This window comes from Poecilia mexicana, unplaced genomic scaffold, assembly GCF_051168715.1.
Source record: "Poecilia mexicana isolate PSO_F unplaced genomic scaffold, ASM5116871v1 scaffold_10, whole genome shotgun sequence".
Lineage (NCBI taxonomy): Eukaryota > Metazoa > Chordata > Actinopteri > Cyprinodontiformes > Poeciliidae > Poecilia > Poecilia mexicana.
In genome coordinates, this window is record NW_028263379.1 from 4,903,802 (window position 1) to 4,923,399 (window position 19,598).

The following is a 19,598-nucleotide window of genomic DNA, read 5'->3' on the forward strand; positions in this document are numbered from 1 at the left end:
GGTTGGAAGAGGAGTCGGTTCACATGGGAGCTCATTTGGCAGAGCAGCGCCACCGGGGAGCCTAATGAAAGCTCAAAGCCTGGGCTGGAGCTGGGACCAGTCAAACCACAGCCTCTCTCTCTTCCTCTCATATGATTTGCAGGTTTTTACCCTCTTCTATGTGCTACAGTGTGCAGCCTGCAGGGCTTGTTGAAAATCTATTCAAAAGCATAGCGTGTAATTTCAAAACTACATCAGTTCTAACAAGCGCATGTTTTTTTCGGATTCCTTGGAGTTGTTTTGCAGATATGTGTATTCACACCGACTGCAGTGATAAACATAAGCCCTCCTCATCCTCAGCTGACTTCTTTCTCACGAGAAACGGCTTATTGACGCGTTCATCCACCCAGAGCGCCGTGTGCAGGAGCTTTGGTGGGATACAGCGCCTCGTATCCTTCATTCTTTTAAAGCATGGCGCTCCGAGAATTCACAGCAGCTTCAGCTTCGTGATGAAATTCGGTAAATTTCAACACAGAATGGAAAAACTGAAACAGCTGCAGTTTCACGGACGTGATATGGATTCATTTCACACAGAATTAGAGCGTTTATTTTGGTTAATGTTGCAGTAGTTTGTCACTAAATCAGACCAATAAAGTAGGATTTTCTAAACAAAGTCATCCATGTCCTGTACTGGATGAATTACTGCGTCAGTGCGGCGTGACATGGAGGAGGTCAGCCTGTGGTTCTGCTGAGGTTTGATGTCTTTGTTGGTTCTGGTGTCTCTCATCTTCCAATAGATTCTCAGTTTGGGCTCAGGTCAGATAAGGTTGCTGGTGTTGCCATGGCGATAGTACCAAATCATCACAGACTGTGGAAACTTCACTCTGGACCTCCAGCCACGGGGATCCTGGCCCACTCCGCTCCTTCTCCAGACTTTCAGACTTTGATCTCCAGATTAAACAAAAACTTTCCTTTAATCTGAAAACACGACTCTGGTTTCGGTTCTGGCTCTCAGGTAAGATGGTTCTGATAAAGTCTCTGTCTTTTGAAGCTCTGACTTCAGCTCCTCCTGAATGGACTTTTCTCTTACCGATCACACCACATGTAACACCACCGGTGACAACTGATGATAAAATATAAAATCATAAACTAACTTCAAATTGGGGATGAAATGATTTCAGTGTTTGGTGGTTTTAAAGTGCGAAGGAGGCAGAGTCTGCAGCTTCTCATCGCTCTTCTTTTGCAGAATCTTCTCCGCGTTTAGGAAGATGCAGATGCAGCAGTTCAGCTCCAGGAAAATCTGCTGCATTTTTTCCTCTGAGAGGCCGAACAAAAAATATGTTTACTTTCATTATGCATTTTGATGTTACCTTTTTAATAGTTATTTTGTTTTGATGTTTTGTCTAAGATCCTGAGCTGTGAATACGTTTAAAAGGCCCAGTGGATCCACTGTCACCTCTGTGTTCAGGTTTTTTATTTAGTATTTGTGATGCTGCTGCATATTTTTGCGTCTGTACATTGTTTGGATTTATAGAATAAGATGCCGTCTCAATTTGATCAAACTCTCCATTCAAACTTCATTTAATGCGTGACTTGCTGTGGGTGATATTTCACATACAGGAACTTATTACCTCTTATTCTGTCTTTTTTTCTTTTTTTTTAGGAAGTCACGTTTTCTCAGTTAGGAACTCAGCAGCAGTCTGCCTGATTAAACTGCAGATGTGACACAGCTTCATACTTTACGATGTTTACTCGCTGACTGTTTTCAGTGGTGACAACTGCAAAGGAGAAAAACACAAGTGCAGGTTTCCAGTTTACCAGTTTTCACAGTTTCCCGGCTCTATGCTTGATTATTCATGTGATTAAAAGTTCTGAAGAGTGTCTGACCTTTCAGAAACTGCATAATTTCCATCTTGATGACTGAGGTAAATGACCCCTTTGATTGGTTGTGAATAATTACAGTGATAAGTCTGTTGGTGAGGTTTTTCCTGTGCAGCTTGTGCCATCGACTGTCCAATCTGAACAGGAACTGCATTCGTCGCTTTAGGCTGAGACTCCCATCTGCTTTGGAAAATCATCTCCCTAATTAGAAGAACAGAGGTGGTCAGACGAGTCAATAGGTGATGAGAGGAGAAGCAGCTTCACTGTGGTCACACCTTTCCACATGCAACAGACACACAGGCCTGATCAAAACACAATTAGGACCAAGAGATCTGCATAAAACACAGCATCAGAGCCAATATCTCCATGGAAATGAAATTCACATTTAACCCATCTGACATGTGTCCAGGCTAAACAGACTGACCTTCCACCCAGTGCTGTGAATCACTTAATATTTGGTTAAAATGAAGACAAGTACAGTATGTTTTATTAAAGGTTTTGTTCAGATCTAATAAAAATATATCTTTAGAATATACAGCTCTGGTAAGATGTTTACACCTGAATGTCAGGTTAAATGTCAGGATAGTTTGAAGTGTTTAACGATGAATTGTTCATTTTTTATGAGTGGGATGGTTATGTAACAACATTTCTGTGATTTTTTTGTCCTCATCAACATTCATTTGTGCTTATTGCTGCAGACTGATCATTGGACTTTGATGTTTTTGTTAACAGAATTATTGGTTCTAATAATTTTAGCAAACCGTTCAGGTCCAGAAGCAGCAAGGCAGCTCCAGAGCATCACACCACCACCGCCATGTTGGATTTTAAGAACCATGCTATTTTATATGACTACTCCTCTCATACTTGTTGTAGATTACAGTGTTTCTTTGAGTTTTAGTGTATTTATACATCTTATTAGGGCCTGATAAACATCTCTGGTTTCTAAGGGGGAGTTCATACCAGCCCTCTTTATTCCGCTTTAATCAAACTGCAGTTCGTTTGGGGAATCAATCAAACTCTGGTCTGGGCTCAGTTCAAGTGAACTCTGATGCAGTTTGAATGCATATGTGAACACCAAGTGGACTGGAGAATGCTCCAAAAGCAGGAAGTGGACTACAGCGCAGAGCATTCTGGGTAAATACAACCAAAACAAACGTGTGAGTCTATGCTAATGGGAAAAATGATTCAAGGCTTTTACCAAAGACTAAAGAGAAATCCTCCAACCTCTGTTTCCATTTGGTAAAGAAGGAAGTTGTGCTCCATGTCTTCAGGGGTTTTCATGTGCTTTCCTTCAGTGGTTCTTGGTGCAGCGCCCCCACAGGTGAGGAGGGGAACAGGTTGCTCAAAAGGTTTCTTGGTTTGACTCAGCAGAGAGAAAGAGAACCACAGCAGCTGGAAAAGGAAGAAATGTTGCAGTTTTGGTTCCCAATCAAACCTAGTCTACTGGACTATCAGGTGGGAAAACATCCAAAGACCTTAAAGTCATTTTATAGCACTTCATACATTAACAGTGAGGTAAACCTGCAAAGGAAAATAGAGAATCTGAGACTGAATCTGTGTAAAGTTGCACATCCTGTGTCTGATATCTATATGATGCAACGACAAACAGTGAACTCAATCCAGCATAATGTCAGAAATATTAGCAGGAATAATCTGACACATAGGTACAAATACATATTCATTTATTTCACATACATTTTTTCAACTTTTACTTTTTGTAGTTTTTACAATCTAAATGATTCAACAACAAAATGAAGAACTACCACAACAAAGTCCAAATTTTCTACAGGGGAAAATGATGCAGATGTCACTTTTGTAAAATTGACACATGTAGTTAGCCAACCAGCAAAGATACAGTTAAAGTAAAAAAAGACAAAAATAGGACAAGAAGGTGGTTTGTGACCTGGACTAGGCCGTTTTCAGGATGATCAAAGGTTCGTGTTAGGTCCTGAACAGTGTTAGAGCGTTGGCTTTCGCAAAATTATCAACATTTTCCACAAATATTTATTATTAGTAAATTCTATATGTTTCATATTATCCAGGTGGCAATCGGGGCACAGGGACAGAAACTCAGCCGTGGAGGAGAAGCCCTTCCTAAATCAATGGAAACTCGTTCTTGCTGAACATGTGGGGTTACAATTTTGGCTAATGTATCCCATGAATATTGCTATGAATAGTTCTGTTGAATGAATATCCACACAGGTACATAATGAAGCATTCAGTAAACATCCTGAACAGAAGAACTCAGGGTCTCTTTCGTTGTTCAGTGAATAAGCATGGCGCAGGACTAAACAAAGTAGGTTAATAGCTTAGATACAAATTCATACTGTACAGTGTGTAGATGAGTCTGTAGTCAACCCAAAACTAAGGGCTTCTTTTTGTACATACAAATTTCAAAAAGTTAATACATGACACCTTTTGCCTTTAGGTTCCCATGGCAACAACTGTTTCCATGCCTCTTCTGAGAAGTTGCCAGCTGGCAGTTATGTAAGACGTGTAATGTGCTTTTCGCTGCTGAACTCGGCGTCAATCCAGTGATTTACAGAATGTCCCTTTATGCTAGATAGCCTAAAAAGTTTCACAACCACTTTCATTCTGTCGTTCCATTTTCAAAAAAATACTTTATGCTCCAACTGTGTCCACAATCCAGTCCTCTTCTGTCTCTTTTATATATGTATGTTTAACTTACATCATTTTCATGTTAAACCGGCGCGGACCAGCCTGTCCCTCTGCTGAATCAACATTAGTACCGTTGGACTTTGACCGAGGTACATATTCAACATCGATGTTGTTTTTATGTTTTCCTTTTCCTCTGCTCCACACGAAAAGCAGCAGGAAGCAAAACAAGACCACTCCCAGAAAGGTGAAGCAGCCCATAGCGGTGGACACTAAAATAGTCTTCAGGTCCAGACCAAGGGAAATGTTGGCCGTTTCATTGGCAGTGGCGTTGTTAGGGTCTGTGTAATGCTGGGTCCTGTTGGCGTACAGCGACCCCAGACTTTTCACCGCTAATGAAGCCATCAGGGTGTCATTTCCTGCAGTGTTGGAGGCCAGGCAGAGGTACACCCCACTGTCTTGTATCTCTGCAGACTTGATCTCTAATGTGCCGTTGTTGTGCACCATCAGTCGTCCGTGGTTCCGACTCGTCAGTACTCGTCGACGTGGGGACAGCCACGACACGCTCGGTCTTGGCGTCCCTTCGGCGCTGCAGCGCAGCATCGCCTGCTGGCCCTCATCCACTGTAATTGTTTGGGTTTTATTCTCGCGAATTTTTGGCTTGGTGCACGTTACGTAATAAGACAGGAGCGCCTCCTTGAACTCCTTGAAAGGCCGACCACGGATCCCCTCGGGTGTGCTGCATTCAGGCTGCGAGTCTCCAAACAAAATGGAGTGCTTTTTCTGCAGGATCCACATGAGACGACAGTCACACACCAAGGGGTTGTTGTCGATCAGAAGGACCTCCAGAGCCTCGGGCGACTGGAACACGCCCTTTTCCAGGGTGTCCAGGCGGTTGTGGGAGACGTTGAGCACCTTGAGACCCCGTAGGCCTTGAAAGGCGTACGGATCGATGGTGGTCAGCTGAGCTCCCACTAGATGCAACTCTCGCAACCGAACCAGCTCCATCAGCATCCCTCCTTCGATGTGGCGGATCCGGTTGAAGGACAGGTTGAGGTGGGTCAGGTAGGGCAGGTGCTTCAGGGCTTGGTAAGGGAAGGAGGATAGGTTGGTGTTGGTTATGAACAATGTGGTCAGGTTCAGGCCATGGAGGGTATTCACTGGCACGTGGTCCAGTGAAGGCCAGTTATCGATTTCTAAATGCCGCAGCCGGAACAGCTTTTTGAAGGAATACGGATGCAAAGTGCTAATGCTGAGGTAACGGAGATGAAGGCTGACCAGGTTGTGCAGGTGAGAGAGCGCCTCGGTGGGTACAACTGTAAGGTTGCATCGTTCTAAGGTCAATTCCTCCAGGCTCAGCAGTCCACTGAACGCACGGTGAGAAATATAAACCAGGTCGTTGTCTCCCACTTCCAAAGACCTCAGATTATGTAAATCCTGGAACATATAATCCAAAAGAATGACGATCTTGTTGTCACTTATATCCAGTTGGGTTAGATTGGTCAGGGCTGTGAAAACCCCCAGGGGGATGAGCTTGATTCGGTTGCTCTTCAGACTGAGGGAGTGCATGTTAAACAAGGCGTTAAAAGCTCCAGGCTCGACGTAGCTGATCAGATTCCCACTGAGGTCCAGTTCCTCCAGCCCAGGGAAGTTAATGAAGTCATCAGGGTTGATCATTGTCAGCTTGTTTTTACTCAGGTCCAGGATCCTGGTCTCGGTCGGGATGCCATCTGGGATGGTGGGCATTCGCTTGCGGTGGCAGACAACGGCCTTGGTCTGAGCCGAGCACTCGCAGCGTGAGGGACATCCTAGAGAAGAGCCCACAAAGGCAGCCACCAGTACCAGTCCAAGGAATGGCTGCCAGCATGAGACGACCGCGTGCAGCATGACTTTGTTCATACAGTCCACCATTCTGTCACGGTTCTGCAAAAAACACAAAGAAACGGTTCTTAGATACCAAATCAGGTTTTAACAAATCTGTTTTCCTGCAGAAATAACATAAATGACACAGAATAAGACTCTGATTCACAGACTCAGATCTAACTCTGACAATTCAAACTGAACTAAACTACTGGAACTTTTTCCCAAAGCTTTTCCAACTCGATCAGACCTCCAACATGACGAGGTTCTTCCTGCATAAATTCAGGAGCTTTTCAAGGCATGAGTAATGTAAAAGGCTTTGATTCAGGCTACAATAGAAATTCCTCAAACATTCACGGTTTAATAAAACAAGGCAGATATGAGGCGCAGTAAGAAAAGGCTGCATTTTCTAGTTCTTCCACAGATTCCCAGTTAGTTTTAACTCTGTACTTTGACTAGGCCATTCTAACCCATGCCTCTGATCTTCAGCTGGATGTTGAGGATAAATATCCTGCCTCAGCCTCAGGTCTTCACCACATGAACCTGAAACATTTGGTAAATATTCTCTACTTTGGTTTGTCTTTCACATAAAATCTCCAGATCGTATGTTTTTTTTTATCTTAATGTGACAAATCATTTTTCCAGAGCTCTCACATGAGCTAGAACAGGATCTAGAAATCCTTCTCCACTTTTCTCGCTTTGCTTCATTTGGAGCTACTTTTGTTTTTTTCTTGTGATATTTTTGGTTCAGCATCCAAAGAAAGAAAAACTTCTGGATGTTTCTGCATTCCCTGCCTGCCTTCTAGAAATGAAAATATGTGACTAAGATAATTAAATCTACAAAAAGAATGAAGATAGATGTCTAAGAAAACCTTTTAACAGTGCCTTCATGATGAATATGCATGCTAATAATTGAATAGTCTTCAGATTTATTTCATGGTTTATGGTTTCTGCAAAAAATGTCTCATTTTAGCTATAATATAAACACCATCTATTTAAAATATGCATCTCATTTCTTTTTAAAGGTCTGCTGATAATAACTACAAACAGATCAAATTATGTTGTGAGTTCAAAACATGGAAAACAATTATTATTTCACAGTGAAAGTTCAGGGGTTCATTAGTTTAATTACTGTGAGAATGAAGCTGAACGAACGTCTGACATTTATCTCCATTCATTTGTTGTTTGACTTCCTGGAAGAATCAGAAATACGGATCTCTGGTTCTGCTGTGAACTCTTCCCACTGAGTCCAGACAGGATCAAGGAGCAGGTAGAGATCCTGAGCAGAACCTCTCTGGTCCACGAAGCAGAACTTCTGCAGAACCCAGAAATGTTTCGGTTTTAATTAGAGCCGGCTGAGTCGAGCAATCAGGCTCCGATTATCCATCAGCGTCTGTCTGCCCGCCATGCAGAGTGGACACCTGCAGACCTCACATTATTTACCAACTAATTATCCCCACAGCTGAAATATGGAGTAAATATTGTTATGCAATTAAAGTATATTTATATAATATATGACTAAACTGTAGGCATTGCTCTGGTGGAGGTCAGCTGGTTTCACTTCATCTTGGCAATGCTGCTGTATTTAAAATTAATAATCACTAAACATGTGATTAGGAATAATCTAAACATATTCTTATATTTCTGAATATGTGCTGTGGAAACTTGCAGCATGTTAACTTGTCAAGTTGATAAAAGTGCAACAAACATATCCTAAACAGCTTAGAAATAGAAGCATTTCATTTCTACGGATGACTTTGTAAGTTCTGCAGTTTGTTCACCTTCAGTGTGTAAAATAAATGGTGACAAAGTGTTGGCTGTAAACATTTTGCATTGGCATTGATCTGAGTTTGAACACCCTGGATTCTCAGGAAACATTTCAACGTGTTGGTGAGGATGTAGATAAAAAGCTGCTCGTTGTGCAATCAGCCAATAAAAAGCCACTGAAAGCGTCCGACTTCGTTCCTCTGGAAAGGTTTTCACACCGTTTGATGGCCTCAGGCTCTGATCAGAACCCAGCTCCTCCTCCTCTCTCTGCTCTTCAGCAGCAACCTTTAGGAAAGTAATTAGTGGCACATTTTGGTGTTTTTACTTGGATAATGGATGCATAAGATGGGAAAACCAAGCAGGAAAATAATAAATGCATCATTATGAGTATTGAGTGAATCTGCTGCATACTGTTCCAACTTTAGAGAATCCATTTCTGTACAGATGAATTTGCAATACTAAAAAAATAACTTAGGAAACAGCTGAAAATACTGAAAGAAGGTAACTTAAAAAAAATCAGTTCCAGAAAGTGAAACAAATCTTTCAATTCAAAAGTTATTTATCCCAAAGGGAAATTGAATGTTGTAGCTCATAATATACAAGTTTCTTCAGTCGTGATGTTGATGCTTTGAGCAAAAATAATCATCTTTACTGTCCAGTTCACTCAGCTGCTTTTAACTGATGATCAAAAATAGGAACATTTTAAAACGACATTATTCATTTTCACAGGAGATTAAAAAATACATCATTGATTTTTGTATTTTTGACTTCATCCTCACATCAAAAGCATTTATCATTTGATTTGGATCTTTATTTTGTGACTTTGTGTCTGAAGTTCTGATCCAAAGTGAAGATTTGTTCCCCTGCAGCCAGAGAGAGCGGCTAAAACAAAGGATTTACTCACAGGGCGTAAAGACAAGATTGGTTTCAGATTTTTAATAGTAATAATCTTTAAAAATCATGTTTTATTTCCTCTCCACTTCACAACCACGAAGACTTCAGTTGGTGGTTATGATGTGGCTTAAACATGTTTGTAGCCAAGATTATTCTTACTGTCTGAGACCATGAAGGAGATTCTCATCTACAGACGTTCATCTGGTCAGATCAGAGGCATCAGCAACAAAAACAGGTAAAGAGTTAGCCTGGAGTTAGCCTGGAGTTAGCCTGGAGTGAGCCTGGAGTTAGCCTGGAGTGAGCCTGGGGTTAGCCTGGAGTTAGCCTGGAGGGAGCCTGGAGGGAGCCTGGAGTTAGCCTGGAGTGAGCCTGGAGTTAGCCTGGAGTGAGCCTGGAGTTAGCCTGGAGTGAGCCTGGAGTGAGCCTGGAGTTAGCCTGGAGTTAGCCTGGAGGGAGCCTGGAGGGAGCCTGGAGTTAGCCTGGAGTGAGCCTGGAGTTAGCCTGGAGTGAGCCTGGAGTTAGCCTGGAGTGAGCCTGGAGTGAGCCTGGAGTTAGCCTGGAGTTAGCCTGGAGTGAGCCTGGAGTGAGCCTGGAGTTAGCCTGGAGGGAGCCTGGAGGGAGCCTGGAGTTAGCCTGGAGTGAGCCTGGAGTGAGCCTGGAGTTAGCCTGGAGTGAGCCTGGAGTGAGCCTGGAGTTAGCCTGCACCCAGCTGCTCAGTGGAAGCTGCAGTTACTCACATGAACACTAGAGGTCTCATATTTTACTACATGTATCACCTCAACAGGTCAACAATGAATTTCAAAAACAAAGCAATAAAATGTTCAGATTGGTCTATTTAACAGTCAAACCTTATGTGGGTTATTAAAACAGTAAAATGATAAATAATGATTTTGTTTATTTATGCTACTGCTGCTGTAAAAGAAAAGCATTAACATGCAGGTTAGCTCAGGATCTGAGAGCAATTAGCCACGTTGAAAACAGCATCAGTGAGTAATCAGATGGTCCTAATGAGGGACGAGGCGGCGCTGCTGTTTGCCTTGTCCATTACGGAGACGTCAGCCATGTGAAACAACATGGACGCCTTTATAAACCATCCAGTCTCAGGATGTGACCCGGATATGAAAAAAACTATAAGCAGCCAAACGCATCACTAAGGGTTTCATATGAAACCAACTGAACAGAGCTTCACAGCTACTGCAGAAGAGCAGGAACGCTCATCATGAGCTGTGCTTCAACAGGCAAACTCCATAATTCATTAACACAACATGAAAAAATCAACATAGTGGCATGATTTAGGGTTTGGGACCTTGAGCCCTTAAAAGAGACGATCAACAGCCTCAGGGTAATAATGGCCTTCCATGCACAAATGATCCTTCTGCTTGGCTTGCAGAGCGAAGTTAAAGCTCAGTTAATCCGTGTTAATTAGAGATAAACTTGGTAGATTGAGTCTGTTTCTCCTTTTCAGCCTGATAACGCTCGGTTTGGGAATGAGTCAAAAGTGCGGCATCAGACAAAACGATCTGAATTCATCCCAGAGGGAAAGCTGTTGGGCTGACAGCTAATCCTGCGTTTAGTGGCTATAGAAACACAACATTTCTGGAGATAAGCTAACGCTAAGAGGTTGCAAAAGTTAACAGCTACATGTAAAAAAACAAAAGCAACATGGCGGGACACGGAGGACAGCTGTCCTCTTGTTGGATCAAGAATGAGGGAAAAACCTCTATTGTAAGTGTGTGCAATAAATGTGGTAAATATGCATACAGTATGAACACTGCTGGACTAAAACATTGATACTTAAAAATGAAGCCATATTCCTTTATTAGTTTTTATAGCAGACATATTCACAAAGAACATCAATTCAGATACTTTGGTTAAAGTGAAGCGAGATGAAGAATAATTATTTCCAAAAAATCCAAAAAAACATCTGAAATGTGTCAGTTTGTTTAGTCCAGGTTCGTCATGATTAGAGCAAAAAGCTCTTCGGTCTCTGATGCATTTCTGAAGCTCTGAATGTTCCAGATCTACAGCAGCTTCCATCCTCACCACAAACCGGACCAGACCCGGTGCTGCTCGGTTCTGACAGCGGAGCTAAAGGACTTACCAGGATTCAAAGACTTCTCAGCTGGAGCCAGAACCTCCAGAACATCCAGAACCTTCAGAGCCTCCAAAACCTCCAGAACATCCAGAACCTTCAGAGCCTCCAGAACATCCAGAACCTCCAGAATCTCCAGAGCCTCTAGAACCTCCCAAGCCTCTAGAACCTCCAGAACCTCCAGAACCTTCAGAGCCTCCAGAACCTCCAGAACATCCAGAACCTCCAGAACCTCCAGAACATCCAGAACCTCCAGAATCTCCAGAGCCTCTAGAACCTCCAGAGCCTCTAGAACCTCCAGAACCTCCAGAACATCCAGAGCCTCTAGAACACATATGTCAGAGTCAAGGCCCGCGGGCCACATCCGGCCCGCGAGAAGGTTTTTTGCGGCCCCTGGGATGATCTTGATTTATTATTAGAACCGGCCCGCAGACCGCAGCAAGCCGGCACCCCGTCTGAAAAAAAATATCTTCCTTATTTGAACTGTAAGCAGTTCTTTAAATGTTCTGTGAGATTATGTACTTACCCATGTATCCATAACAACCGGAACTTTCAATATCCACCAAGTTATTGCCGAAATATACCGTCTATTAAACGAGTGCCCCCCGGATTAATTACATTCTCTGCAGCTGCAGCTGCGAAGTTACCGTATTAACCCGATACTTGCTGGAAAGTGCAACGTCTCCCCTTTCAGAAACCGTTGGAATTTTTCCACTTAGCGCTACGTGTGGCGGAATTACGGTACTGCAAATTTAGATGTGTCGCCGGCGACACATCTAAATTTGCAGTACCGTAATTCGCCGGCGACACATCTAAATGCCTTGACTCTGACATATGTGGATTAATAGATTTTTGCACTTTATTTTATTGTATTTCAATCCAATTATATTTTAAAAATATTTCAGTTGTGTCTGTTGAAAATTAAAGATTACTGACAGAGCCATAAGAAAATATTGCTTTATTTATCTGATCATATTGGAATATATTTGTTAGGTTTTCAGTAGGTTCAATTAGATTCACTAGACTATATGAGTCATTTAAAAAAATTTCAATGAACATTCGATCAGTCCGGCCCTCGGCTTGTAGCTAAATTTTTTATTTGGCCCTCCGTCCATTTGACTTTGACACCCCTGCTCTAGAACCTCCAGAGCCTCTAGAACCTCCAGAACATCCAGAACCTCCAGAACACCCAGAATCCCCAGAACATCCAGAACCTCTAGAACACATGCGTAAAACTCAAGGCCACATGTGGCCCGCCATGTCAGTTTATGTGGCCCGCCCAGCATTTTATAGGCTGATGATTGACTTAAAATAGGTTTTGAGCACGAATTGATTACAAACTACATCTCCCATAATGCATTCCGATTGTTACCAGCCAACATTACGGCTTCTCACCACTAGAGAGCAGCAGAGTCACCTCAAGCTGCTTATTGATTTTCCCAGCGAATAAAACTGAGACATCGACAAGCTAACATGAAAACGTCCAAGAAAAGAAAAATCGATTTACAAGTATGACTGTGAATGAAGATGTGTGTGAGTTGGTGTCAGGGCGGCAGGTGGCGCTAGACTTTTTTTGTTATCCTTATCTTGACCAACAACATTAAAAAAAATCGGTCATGTACTATTTTTATCCTGAAATTACAATCATATTAACATCGGCTATTTAGCCGCATTTTATGCGGTTTAGTTAATATTCACCGTGAATCCAGATCCCATCACAAATTAAGCAGATAAATGCATCTACATTTTTCTCCGTAGTGACAAAAACCACTGACTGAGGCCCCAATAACTTTTAATAAATTAAATTAAGCGACTTTACTTAAATTAGCATCACTTCAGCCGCTGGGGTCTGAATGCACTTCCTCCTGGTTCCCATCTGCAGAAAAATCTGCGCTAATTCATCAGTCAGTTGGATCTGTCTGATCCAAACAGATCAACTGAACTCTGAGTGTTTTACCCTGTGCGGTCCGCAGTGGCGCAACTACACATTATTCAGGTGGATGCGAAAACATAAATCGGCGCCCCCCCACACCCAGGGAAGGAACGTCAGGGTGAAGGAGCGACGCCGACCAACACCCGAGGCGATGATACGTGAAGTGTAAAAATTGCTACATTTACCTCGTTATGTGTGAGAGGTGAAGGAGCGTGAGGCGCGCTGAAGTGTATGGGAAAACATAATCGGCACGTCGCCCCCTCCAGACGGGGTTTTGGCGCCCCCTCTGGTGCTGCGCCCCTATGCGTTGCATACGCTGCATACCCACTTTTTGCGCCTCTGGCGGTCCGGATTATTTATTTATTTGCGTGGTTTCGCTTCTCCGAAACGGACAGATGTTACGTCTGCAGCTCCTCCAGAGCGCCGCTCTCCTGAGTGAACCCAGAAGGCTCCATTTGTTAAAATCGCTGGATGAGTTACTTCGTAGCGGCGGAGCTGCGTCCGCAGTGGTTGAGCAGCGGACTGCGCATGTTACAGTCTGATTAACTTCTGTGTCGTCATTTATGTCCTCAAGATAAACTGCCGGCTCCTCAAATGGATTAACACAACCAGGGGTGCAACTACATATTATTCAGGTGGATGCGAAAACATAAATTAACCATTTTTAATTTTGAAGTGTTGATTTTATTTTTGAACCCTTATTTATTGTAAAGTGTTGATTTTATTTTTGAACCCTTATTTATTTTGAAGTGTTGATTTTATTTTTGAAACCTTATTTATTGTAAAGTGTTGATTTTACTTTTGAAACCTTATTTATTGTAAAGTGTTGATTTTGTTTTTGAAACATTTTTTATTTTGAAGTGTTGATTTTATTTTTGAACCCTTATTTATATTGAAGTGTTGATTGTCTGAAAGACCTTACACATGAATTGCCCCATATGGGGTTTGAACCTGCGACCTCAGGATTACCAGCACGGTGCTCTAACCTGCTGAGCTAACTCACCTACCTTACAAACTGTTGAGTTTCCATGGATTTAAGAAGAACTTACATGATCTTACCACAATGGAGATTTGATAAAATGCTTATATTCTAATGTTTTTCAAAACAACATACATAATATTTTATTTTCCAGAGATTTTGTATTTTGAAGTGTTGATATTATTTTTGAACCATTTTTAATTTTCAAGTGTTGATTGTATTTCAGAGATATTTTTATATTAATGTGTTAATTTTATTTTTGATCCATTTTTTATTTGTAAGTATTGATTTTATTTTATAGCCATTTCTAGCCAAGTCTCTGTAGAACTATTTGTCTCTGCTAATGACATCTTCAATACAATTTTTTGATCCCAGGCTTAGTTTATGGACTGTAATGTGAAATTAGGCACAAGTATAAGTCTGACAGTTTGTTCACCAAGTTACTGTGCTCTCTGAGAGGATCTGTAAGTATCTGACATTGTTCCATGCTCATCATTGACGTGAGTCTCTAACAAAATGTGGATCATCTACCAGGAACACTGCAAAGAGCCTGAGTTTCTGTAGTGTAGTGGTTATCATGTTTGCTTTACATGCAAAAGGTTGCTGGTTCGAAACCAGACAGAAACAGATTTTGCATGTTCTCTTCATCACAGGTGTTTACTAAAGGTCAACAGGGCTCTGTGGTGTCATGGTCTGTACTCTGAATCCAGGCATCTGAGTGCAAACCTCAGTTGAAATTTTCATGCGTTGCATCTCACATCATCAACTTTGGAACCTCAAACTGAAACAAAGCAGAGAAGTTCAGTTCCTGTAGTGTAGTGGTTATCACGTTTGCTTCACACGCTAAAGGTCTCTGGTTCAAAACCAGACAGAAACAGATTTTGTAGGTTATTCATCTCTTGGGGTACAGTGAGACAATAAGAGTCTTCCTCTTCCGTGATGGTTTATTTGCCAGTCGGCTTCTTTGAAATTGAAGTTACTTTTCTTCAATTACAAATTGGCAGTTCTATGCCGTAATGCACGTGTCAAACTCAAGGCCTGCGGGCCACATGTGGCCCCCCAGCATTTTATAGGCTGATGATTGACTTAAAATAGGTTTTGAGCACAAATTGACTACAAACTACATTTCAACCAAAGGTTTGTAATGCGCTTCCTAACCAGACGCTCCAAAGCGTCCGGTCCATAACTCTTCAACACGCTGTCAGCTCCCGGTCAGAAAGACGCATTTAGTTCAGAGACCATGAGATGATATTCAGAAAGGATTTTTTAATTAATTGATTTCAGTTGCCTCTGAGACTAAATCTTTGCATAAAGTCTATAATGTCTGCCCATGTGACTTATTTTTATTTTATTTTTATTTTATTTTTACCTTTAAACACTGATTTAAATATTGTAATTTTTAAACTGAGCAGTAATTTTACACCCATGGAAACTCAAATGTGATATTTAAAACTTCAATACATAAAATCAGTTATTTAACAATATGAGGTGTTTAATTTATTTTTAACATTGTATTTTATACATTTATGCTAGGGCTGCCCAAGTCTAGTTTTCCAGAGCTACCATCTGCAGCTTTAGATGCATTCCTTCTCCAACACACCTGGACCATTGACTCATTATAAGCCTCTACAGAACTGAATGAGGGAAGTCAACCTTTTGTCTGGGGTGTTTTAGCAGGGATGCCCTCCTGATCTGTACCGTCAATGTGGCCCGTTGAGGGGGGCCAATATGCTGAAGTGGCCCTCTGTGAAACTGAGTTTGACACCCCTGGTCTAGAACCTCCAGAACCTCCAGAACCTCCAGAACATCCAGAACCTCTAGAACCTCCAGAACCTCCAGAACCTCCAGAACATCCAGAACCTCTAGAACCTCCAGAACCCCCAGAGCCTCCAGAACATCTAGAACCTCCAGAGCCTCCAGAACCTCCAGAGCCTCCAGAACCTGAAGTGGGTTTGTGGTAAAAAACCGGTGTCGGTCAAACAGGAGTCTGGTTTCTCCAGACAGAAACGTCCTGCAGCTTCTCTGCTGAATACGTTTCCCTCAGCGAGTTACTAAAACTTTCTTGTATCGTTTAACTTTATTTCTCATAACTCATTTATGGACTAATTGGTTTGGATTTCTCTGAGGCTTGTTGCTCATATTTGATGTGATTTTTATGCCATCGGCCTCATTAGAAACTCATGTACTGGGAAACATGAGCTTTCCTGCTGCAGCGATAGGGAGTATTAATTAATTTATTTATATTGAGTAAAATGTGGAGAGATGATTATGCAATGTGCAGCAAACAACCGATATTTTTTATTTTACATTTCTATTTCCACGCTGAAGGTAATCCTGCTGTCATAAATCACGGATGCCTAAAGGGATCAGCCCACAGCGGCTGAGAGCAGCACCGCTTCCTGTCCAGAGGTGCAAACAGAAGTGCCAACAAAAAGCCTAAAACCTGAGAGCTGCAGGGGACAAAGGCCTGCTCCACGAATCATGTCAGATTACTGCCAGCAGGCTGAGACAGACGGATAGAAATGAAGAACGAAACGCCTCCAGTCGCCTTTTCTTTCATACATTCAGCAACAAACTGCAGCAGCAGCTTTAACTCACTGATTGTCTTGACCAGGTTGTTGTCGGTTTCAACCTTCAGAGCAAAGTAGTTTTCATTTTTAAAAGGGTAACCCTCACTTCACGCTGAAAAGCCTGGTTGGATAAATGTGTGGCCTGATTAAACAGCATATGGAGCCAGCATTAACAGTGTGTGGGCTCCTGAGGGCCCTCATGTGTTTGTTTCTTGGTCTCCTCTGCCCCCCCGTCTGGTCAGCCTGCATCAGCTCTGAGTCAGGGGGCGTTTCATCTGCTATGACTAAACCACAGGGACAGTTAAAGTGATGGCAAACCCCTTTAAACCGCCACCCACACAGCTCTTCCAGGCCAATACTTCCATCTAAATGGTCTAATAAAAACTAAACATACCAAGCAGCCTGCGATATCAAAGAAACGATGCAGCCACATATCAGCTGTAATACGAGAAGACATGCATGACTCTCCACACCCCTGCAGCAAAAACTTACAAAACTGTACGAGTGAAGGAGAAAATCAGCTCCTGTTGCCAACGCAGTTTACAGTGAAGCAATCCAAGTTTATCTGTTTGCAGTGTGATGGTGCAAAGATTTACAGAACGTTTAAAATCTCTTATCTGACATTTTCTGAGGAAAACTAAATATAAAATGATTTGGTAAAAAAATGGAAAAATATTTACATTCAAAGTTTAAAACTTCTTATATCAGAAAAAATAATACAGGAGGGTGAAAGTCAGACCTCAAGGTCAGAATCAATGCTGCGTCTGCAGACAGACGATCATTCAGTCAGGAGTGTCAGAAAATAACAGTCACACAAAGAATCTGGAAAAGGACGAAATGTTTGGCTGCTAGTCCTGGATGAGCTGAAGGGCAGCACATTTCACAGCCTCATGAAAAGTTTTAACTTAAAAAAATGTAGAGAAACTTTCCTCAGTTAGCTTGACTTTGACGGCCTGTGAAGGCTTCGGTGAACACCAGGCGTCTTCAGTGCAGCTGCTGTTGGATCAGCTGTGATCACATGACCTCTGACTGCGACCGAAAATAAACATCCAGGTGAAAACATGAATCTGTGACGACTGGACGTTCTGCTCTCACGACATGTTTCTGTCTTTCTGATGTACTTGAATGTAATTTCTGCTCTGTTAGCCAGTGGAGCTGTTATCAGCCCGTTACCATGGCAACTGGTGTGCGTGTGAAAGCCGACAGAGAGCGAGAAAGCAGAAAAATAATGGTGTTCAGTTGTTCCTAAAAATGCAGCCACTGAAATTTCTGAAAGGTCAACAGACAATAAAAACTGAACTAATTCAACTTCACAATATTTATAAGTAATCAAATCAAATAAAATATTTCATAAAGTATTCATGAATCCTACAGCAGGGAGGTCCAGACTGCAGTAAAGATGTTATTAAAGTATTAAATAATTTTCACATCATTTAAATTCACTCCAGAATTATAATCACCACTTGGAAAAAACACAACCTGCTGTGACCTTTGAACTCGGTGAGAGAAAAGGTCGATAAACTACCAGAGTGCGAATCAAGGAGCCGTTTAGGTGATTCAACCGATTTATAGTTAGCTGTTAGCGTCTATCCGCTGCGGCTCCGGTGCAGATGAGCATCACAAAGCCTTATTGGTTATTGATCAGGTCGCGTTCCAGCGGCCGTAAAACAAAGGAAAACATGAAGGAAGGAGGAGAAACTGCAGGTTGTTCCACCATGATGGTGGTTCTGATCCGGACTGGAACGTTTCAGTCGATAAAACGTTTTACGGCTCATCCTGCTGGTCTTTTCCTCTCCGAACGCCCAGAGGAAAGTTTCACACAGTTTTCATCATGCTTACAATATCACTGCAATCCTTTGTCAGAAATATTCTCCATCTTTAAGAGCAGCAGAAATTCCCTTCAGCCTCTAATGGAAACTAAATCTGAACATCAACCTGTGAATGGAGTAATTATTATCTTTTGTTTTTTACAGACTGTAAATGTCTTAAATGAAAAAAGGTCATTCTTCCACTGACACTGCAACCAGAACTTTATATTATCTTAAATAATGCATAAGAAACGTAATTTATATCTGAAAAAATACAGATACTTTTCAGAAATCTGCTATTTTTTAAATATTTGGTTCTTTTTGATGTTTATAAAAAGCTGCTGACTCAGCTGTGAATAAATAAACCCGTCTACATTAACCAGCTCAGTTTATAGCATCGGTATTAAAGCCAGCGTCATGTCGGTGTGTTTTCATACAAGAAGTCAAGAAGAATATAATTCCTCGTCTATCTTTAGTATATGATTAATTATCCCAGCATTAAACCTTCCCATCTACTGCTGAATAACTCATGAGGGAGTCCCAGGTGGTCTCACTGCTGGATCCACAAACTTTTTACTTGGAATAATGTTGGGAAGGGAAGCAGTGGGAGTGAAATGAAAAGAGGAAAAACAACAGATCATTAAATTTGAATCCGGATCTGTCGGGCGACTTGTCAAAGGCAACAGCCACAGGCTGCTCTCAGTCAGACGAGTGAGTAGGTTTGTGTTTGCATTGCCACCGGCGGCTCCAGGTAATGTCACAGCATAAACACTGTTGACTTGTGAAAACACTGCAAAACAATGCAGCAAGTTTAATTACATTTTCTTTGCCTCAAGTACAAACACAGAAATGAGATAAGCAGACACTTGGAGCAACTTTACAACCGTTCAACTTTGACAAAGTGACGCATCGTAAAAGAAATGCTTTCATAACCAAACCATCTGCTGTTTGTGCCAAAGGTTCCCATCAGATTTCAGTTTGATGAAATGAAATATGTCCCACTTTTTATGCCCCATATTGTGACGAAGGAGGAGGAAGCAGATCAACACATTTCTGCGAATCGAAGAAATGGAGAATAAAAGGCTTGAATGAAAAGTTAAATATTCAAACATTGTTTTATGATTTTACAAACAGAAAACTCAACTTAAAGGAATGTTCTCAGCTGTTTTCAGTGCAAGTGTCAGAAAAAGCATCAGCTTTTGCCATAATATAAAACAAC

The 19,598-nt window shown here is 41.8% G+C and overlaps 1 protein-coding gene across 1 annotated transcript; it reads right to left on the minus strand.

Moving 5' to 3' along the window:
* Positions 1-3,581: 3,581 nt before the first annotated feature.
* LOC106932242 (leucine-rich repeat and immunoglobulin-like domain-containing nogo receptor-interacting protein 2) lies at positions 3,582-6,429 on the minus strand. The gene has a single exon (XM_015010832.2). The coding sequence runs from the start codon at positions 6,385-6,387 to the stop codon at positions 4,546-4,548; it is 1,842 nt and encodes a 613-aa protein (XP_014866318.1). The 5' UTR covers positions 6,388-6,429; the 3' UTR covers positions 3,582-4,545.
* Between the last annotated feature and the right edge of the window lie 13,169 nt (positions 6,430-19,598).